This window comes from Chlorella variabilis, assembly GCF_000147415.1.
Source record: "Chlorella variabilis unplaced genomic scaffold CHLNCscaffold_23, whole genome shotgun sequence".
NCBI lineage: Eukaryota > Viridiplantae > Chlorophyta > Trebouxiophyceae > Chlorellales > Chlorellaceae > Chlorella > Chlorella variabilis.
Window position 1 is genome coordinate 621,200 of NW_005435065.1, and position 6,452 is coordinate 627,651.

At 69.4% G+C, this 6,452-nt stretch overlaps 1 protein-coding gene across 1 annotated transcript in view; it reads left to right on the forward strand.

Moving 5' to 3' along the window:
- Positions 1-4,208, forward strand: part of CHLNCDRAFT_139170 (hypothetical protein) — a gene marked incomplete at both ends in the record, with an annotated part of 11,471 nt that extends 7,263 nt beyond the window's left edge. The window contains 8 exons of the mRNA XM_005844299.1: positions 211-447; positions 816-1,335; positions 1,616-1,698; positions 1,936-2,034; positions 2,331-2,417; positions 2,646-3,276; positions 3,446-3,528; positions 3,845-4,208. Coding sequence (XP_005844361.1) covers positions 211-447; positions 816-1,335; positions 1,616-1,698; positions 1,936-2,034; positions 2,331-2,417; positions 2,646-3,276; positions 3,446-3,528; positions 3,845-4,208 — 2,104 coding nt within the window. The remainder of the gene's footprint in view (positions 1-210; positions 448-815; positions 1,336-1,615; positions 1,699-1,935; positions 2,035-2,330; positions 2,418-2,645; positions 3,277-3,445; positions 3,529-3,844) is intronic.
- Positions 4,209-6,452: the final 2,244 nt, after the last annotated feature.

The following is a 6,452-nucleotide window of genomic DNA, read 5'->3' on the forward strand; positions in this document are numbered from 1 at the left end:
ACCGTGCCTGGCATTCCACCCACACAGCTGCCCTGTTGCATCCAGCTGGGGGCTGCGGCTCCAGCTGCCGAGGCGGTGCCCAGGCTGGCGTGTCGCCTGCCAGCTGGCTGCGGGGTGCAGGCTACTGCCCTGAGGCATTCGCTTCCCATCGCACCCCCGTTCACTGCCTCCCCTGCCTGCCTGCTGCTTCCCTGTGCCGCCCTGCCACAGGAAAACTCTGGCCCTCTACCTGTCCTGCCTGGCAGACACGGCGGTTGCCCCGGCCGCCGGTGGCGGCTCCTCCGCAGTCGCTGCCGCCGCCGCAGCAGCAGGCGCGGCCGCCAGCCCCGCCCCCGAGGCGGCTCGCTCTGCGCTGGATGCGCTGCAAGCCGCTGCCGCCTTCTTCGCCGCGCCCGCGCAGCAGCAGCAGCAGAGCAGGGTGTTTGACGGCTTTGACAGGCTGGCCAGGTGTGTGCAGTGTTGTGTGGGTGGAGGGCCTTTGAGGTGGTGTGTGTGTGTGTGTTTGTGTGTGCGCGCGGGCTCCAGGGCGGCGCTGCGGCGCCGGCCCCCTGAGTTGGCCAGGCCTGTCCAGCCGGCCGGCTGGCTGGGAGGCGGATCTGTCTCGGCTGCGCCCCACCGCTGCCAGCAGCGCAAGGCCCCTGCCTGGGCCTGTCTCCCGGCTGGGAGCCGGGGCTAGCAGGCCGCCTCCCGACCGATTGATTGATTGATTGATTGATTGATTGATTGATTGATTGATTCAGGTCACCCGCCAGCGTGGCGTAGCCCTTACCACCTGCCTGCCCTGCTGCCTGCCCTGCCTGCCTGCCCTCACGCAGAGGCCATTACCTGCTGGCGCTGATGGCCTGCCTGCGTGCCCGCTGCCCTCTGGAGCAGGCCGGGGCGGCGGCGGGGCCGCCGGGCTCCTCCCCGACACCTCTCTCCGCTGCCGCCGGCACTGCGGCGGCAGCCATGCTGGGCTCGGAAGGCAGCGAGCCTCAGGCCTTCTCCGTGCTGCCTGCGTGGGCGGCGGCGGCGGCGGCAGGAGCAGCGGCGCCGGGGCCTGCGGTGGCGGCGACGGCGGCGGCAGCAGCGGGAGAGCAGCAGACGCCCGGGGCCGGCCTCGCCGCCGCGGCGCCTGGCGGCGCGCCGCCCCCGGGCCTGGCTACCGGCAGGCCTTATATGGGCCAGGCGGCGACCCCTCACGGCGCCGGTACTGCGGCGGCGGGCGGCGGCTCCTGGCGCGGCCTGCCCACCCCCGCCACGGCCGGGCGGCAGCAGCTGGCGGCGCAGCTGCTGCGGGCGGCCGCCGGGCTGGATGCGGCGCAGGTGGGGCCCTGGCTGGCCAAGGCGCACCAGGTGGGTGCGGCGGCCTGTACTGCTGGCCGGTACTGCCTGCCGGTGCTGCCTGTCGGTGCCGCCGTGGCTGCCGCCCGCCGTGCCTGCCTGCCTGCTGGCCTTACGCCTCCGCCCATTGCTGGCATGGCTTGTGTGGGTGGGTGGGTGGCTTCTGCGCAGAGCTGAGGGGCGCTGTTTGCCCCCTGTGGCCTCATTCCGCCCACAGAACACAAACAAACGAATCACACCCACCACACACAGACACTCACCGCAACACACACACTCTACCTCTTACCCGCAGGTCTTCACCGACCTGTCGCTGCACACAGAGGCGGAGGACAGGTGGCGGGGGCTGGCGCTGCCCGCGATGCAGGAGGCGCTGCGGTGGGTGGGCACGCCGCCTGCTGACGTGGCACGCCTGCTTAGCTGGCACGCTACCGACCTGGCATGCCGCTGACCTGGCGCACGCCGCCACCCCTCAGCCCCTCGGCGCCTGCTCTGCTCTGTTCTGCCCGGCTCTGCTGCGTGCGCTGCCCTTGACGCTGGCAGCAAGTGCGCCCCTGCTTCTCTCACCCCCTGCCTCCTCCCTGTGTGTGTGTGTGTGCGCGCCAACCTGTACAGTACCAGCAGCAGCCGGGTGGCGGCCGACCTGGAGCTGCGCCAGCTGTGCGAGGTGCGGCAGGGCAGCCAGGGCGCCGAGGTGCTGCGCAGGCTGTTCAGGTGGGTCGGGGTGGGCTGTGTCGTGCTGTTGGTCTGTGGGGGGCTGTGCTGCCTGTGGGGGGGGCTGGCCTTTGGGGGGCCAGCCGGCGCCTGGGTTGCAGCTAGCCTGCTGCAGCCTGTGGCGAGCATGGGCGGGCCTTGTTCCAGCCCGAGGCAGCCAGCAGCAGCCGCGCCCTTGCTGCCTGCACCTTTTGAGCTGCTGCGCGCACACGTGTGGCCCAATGCCGACCTGTGCTGTGCCCCCTGCGCCTCTTGCCCCTGCGCCTGCTCCCTCCCCCCCTCCCCCCCTGCCGCAGCCTGTATGCCGGCCTGTATGTGCACCTGCTGCAGCACCAGGGAGACGCAGAAAGGCTGCTGCAGCTGCTGGTGGCCATGAAGAAGCGGTGTGTGTGTGTGGTGGCGGTGGTGTGGTGTGTGTGGTGTGGGTGGGGGGGAAAGCCCTTTTCCATGATGGTGAGTGCATGGGTGGGCTGTGCAAGCCCCCAGCGGGCTGTCGGCTGCGCACCGAGCGCAACACTTTGCTCAGTGGTGCGTCTGCTGCCGCGGCGCACCGACCCACCGCTGCCCTGCTGCCCCGGCGCCTGCCCCGGCGCCCGCCCGGTTGGCCGCAGGGTGAAGAGCTTTGGCGCCGCGGAGGCCAAGCAGGCGCGCTGGCTGCGGCGCCAGGCGCTGGTGCTATGCGATGCGCTGCTGGGAACGCTGGGCGCCAGCCTGGCGGTCGTCGAGCGGGAGGCGGGCTCCCTGGCTGCTGGGCGGGAAGCGGCGGCGGGGGCAGGGGCTGGGGCAGGCGCCACAGGGGCAGAGGCGATGGATGTGGAAGTGGAGCGGGCGCCAGCAGATCGGCCGGGGCAGCAGCAGGAGCAGGCGCCGGGCCCCGAGGCGGCGGAAGCAGGAGCGGAGGCGCAGTCTCCGAGCACGGGAGCCCAGCAGCCAGGGCAGCAGCCAGGGCAGGAGCAGGAGGGCGGCGGCGACGCCGTCGCCGCCTCGCCGCCCGCGCCCGGCTCTGCCGCGGCAGCAGCCCAGCGGCAGGCGGCTGGGGCGACCCCGGCTGGTGCCGGCCTGCCGCGGCGCGGCGCCACCCCCGGCACAGACCTGCGAGCGGTGCTGGGCACACCCGGGGCGCTGCCGTGTGCTGAGCGTCAGCAGCTGCTGGAGCGGGGAGCGGCGCTGCTGCTGCTGGCGCACTCTTTTTGGAAGGATGTGGCCCGCTGGCTGCAGGCAAGTGGCGGGGCGTCTAGCCGGGTGGCTGCAGCTATGGAGTGGGGCTGGAGCAGGGAGGCTGGAGCAGCAGCTCCCAACAGCCCCTGGCTGGCGGGGCAGCCACTCGCCTGCTTGTCGTGTATTGTTCAAGAGCAAGGCTGTGAGGATGTGCCATGCTGTGACCACATGCTGTGCTCATGCTGTGCCGCAGGTCGTGGCGGGCGGCACCGCGGCCGGCGGCGCTCGCGAGGAGCTGCGGGGGCTGGGCATCAGCGGCGAGGAGCTGGTGCTCAGGTGGGGCTGTGGCGCTGGCAGCAGTGGCAACAGGGGGGGTGAGCTAGCTAGGCAGCAGTGGCAAGAGGGAGGAGAGCTAGCTAGGAAGGGGCACGAGCAGCTGGTCTTTCAAGAGGGGGAACTTGCGGGGTGTGCGGAGCGCCTCAGCGGGGGGCTCCCAGCAGCTGGCACAAGGAAAGCTGGACCGAGGATGCAAGGGGGCAGCGCCGCGCGGCGCCTGCGGCGCCTGGTTGCACCCTCTGCGGTCCCACCTCGCCTCTTCCATCCAGTCCCCCCTGCACTGGACCTGTCCCCCTGGTGGGTGTGTGTGGTGCAGGGCGTACCGCCTCCACCTGACCCTGGCACAGCCGGCCGCCGCCGCCGCCGCCGCCCAGGCGGGGCTGAGCCGCGCCGAGCAGCTCAAGGCGGCTGACGAGGCGGTGAAGCAGCAGCGGCGGCAGTCCAGGCAGGCGGGCGCCGCGGCCAGGCAGGCGGCGGCCGCAGGTGCGGCGCTGCCTGCCATTGCAGAGGGCGCGGAGCAGCGGGCGGCGGGCGGGGCGGGGCACAAGCGCGGCGCCACCGCGGCACCAGAAGACGGCCCTCTGCGCAGCACCCGCAAGCGGGGGCGCAGCGGCACAGCAGACCCCGACGACCGCTCGCTGCGGCAGCAGGAAGGGGCACCTGGGCGGCAGATGGGATGATGCCGCAGGCTGATGCGGCTGGGCAGGTGGCAGCCAGCGCGAGGTGGATGTGTTTCCTGATGTGTAAGCAAATGTCTGTCCATGTAGGCGCCTCGGTGGCGGCCATGGAGTGCCGCCGCCCAAATCAAAGAGTGGGAACCATCAACGTTGGTGGTTCCCACTCTTAAGGTTCGCTCTGCGGCGGCTGGGTGGCGGCGGCACCTCACCCCAACGTCCGGGGCCGCCCTGCTGCCCCTTTGCCCAGCGCGCCAGCGCACCCCACGCGCCGTCCACGGACAGGCTGCGTCAGCCGGTGCGCAAAGCGGCCGCCCGGCTGCGGTTTGAATTTTGGCAGTACAGCTGCTGCTGGCACAATCAGGATCGGCAATCCAGGGCTAATCCCGAGAGCTTGCTTTCGTCCGCCCGCTGACTGCGTTATCGGCGTTGTCACGCACCTGTGGCCGCCACAGGCTGGGGGGCAACGCGCAAGGGCAGATCGCGAGGAGCGTCCTCCCCAGGTTCGCCCGGCGCCCAGTCTGTGGCTTCTGCGGTGTGGCTGGCATCCTTTCGGCCGCGGTGTTGTAGGACCGCTCGGTAGGGCCAGCGGCGGGGGAGGGAGCAGCCGCGGCGGCGGCGGCAAAGGGGGCAAGGCGGGTGGCGGCACGGTGCTCAACCGCAGGGGCAGCCAGGAGGGCCGTTGCGGCGCGCACGGTTAGAGCCGCAAGGGGGACAGGGCGGCCATCGGTGGCGTCACACATGTGTTTGGCGGGCGAACATATGTATGTGTTCGCCAACCGCTCTTAAGTTTGTGTGCCCTTTCTCAGTCCTGCACCATTCTGCGCCGCTGCCCCTGCTAGCTGGTCAAGCAGCCCACAGCAGCGCAATCAGGCAGCAATGCGCGTCGTGACGTCGACGCACTGGGGTGCAGCGCTTTTTAAATCATTGGCCACCCTCTGCCTGTTCGCTCTCGTGCTGCATCCTTCAGGTTTCGACACTTGCCACTGCATGCAACCGTCATGTGCATACAGGGCTGCAATGCTCGGCTTCCCCCCAGTTGGTTGGTTGGGGGCAGCAAGCTTCACGTTGCACCATGACTTTGACATTGCAGACTGTGACATGACATCCTTCTCTTGTGCAGGCGCCCTGGGGAGGTCTGTTGCAGGCCAGGGGCCTCTCACGCCAGCGCCTGCGCTGCTGATCGGGGATGATTAGCGGCTGCGCTGCAATCAGGGATGATCAAGGACAAGGCGACGGTACGAGGCGGCGTCGGCGCCACCTGGCACCACTTGGATGTGTTTCCTGATGTGTAAGAAAATCTCTGTCCATGTAGGCGCCTCGGGGGCAGCCATGGAGTGCCGCTCCCCAATCAGAGAGTGGTAGCCACCAGCGGCGGTTGCAGCCCCAGCTCCATGGGGGTGCCCATTTTGTTCTCCTCTTACATTGTTGCAGGTCTTGAGGGTTCGAGGTGGATAGGGGCCCGGTACCGCCTCCTGTGGTAGCTTCCCTGCTGAGCGTGCTGAGCATGTGTTGCCCGCTGATGTGGCACCTCCCCCGATTCGTCTGGCTCATCAGGCACGCTCTCTCCCGCGATCCCTCCCTTTCCTTCGCCTTTCAGAGTCTCTAAGGCTTCTATTTCTCCCCTCCCGCACCCCGCAGCTGCCGCAAATTTAAAATTATGAACCAACCTGTCATCCTTTATGCCTTAGAACGGCGCCAAAACGGCGCCAAGAATGTGTTTCTCACTAAGTCAGATGTAGAGGGCATCATCCGGATCAAGCAGGGCGACCAGCAGGCGCCCTCAGGCCGGCGGCGGCGGGGTGCGGGAGGGGGGGCGGCAGTGCAGGGCGGCGCCAAGAACTACAGCAAGAAGGTGCTGCAGTTCTTCCAGGTGCTGAAGGGCGCTGGCGGTCAGGACATCCTGTGCCGCTGCGTCAAGCGCAGCGGAGAGTGGCGGTGGTGCCCCGTGGTGCCGCTCGAGGAGCTGCCCCGAGTGATCAAGGAGCACCACGAGCGGGCGACTGGCTTCAGCGGTGTGGAGAAGCTGTACACACATGTGAGTGATACAAGGGGTGCAATGATGCCGCCAGACCAACTGGAGAGTGCTCTGCATCAGGCAGCAACCGGATGCATCGCAGCAAGCACGGGGGGTGCGGCACGGCCAAGGTGGCGCTGCCCTCCTCTCCATCTATCCCTCCTTCCCTCCCTCACGCCGCGCACTCCCCTGGTCCTCCTTTGCTGCTCTGCTGCCTTTCCTGCAGCTGGCCT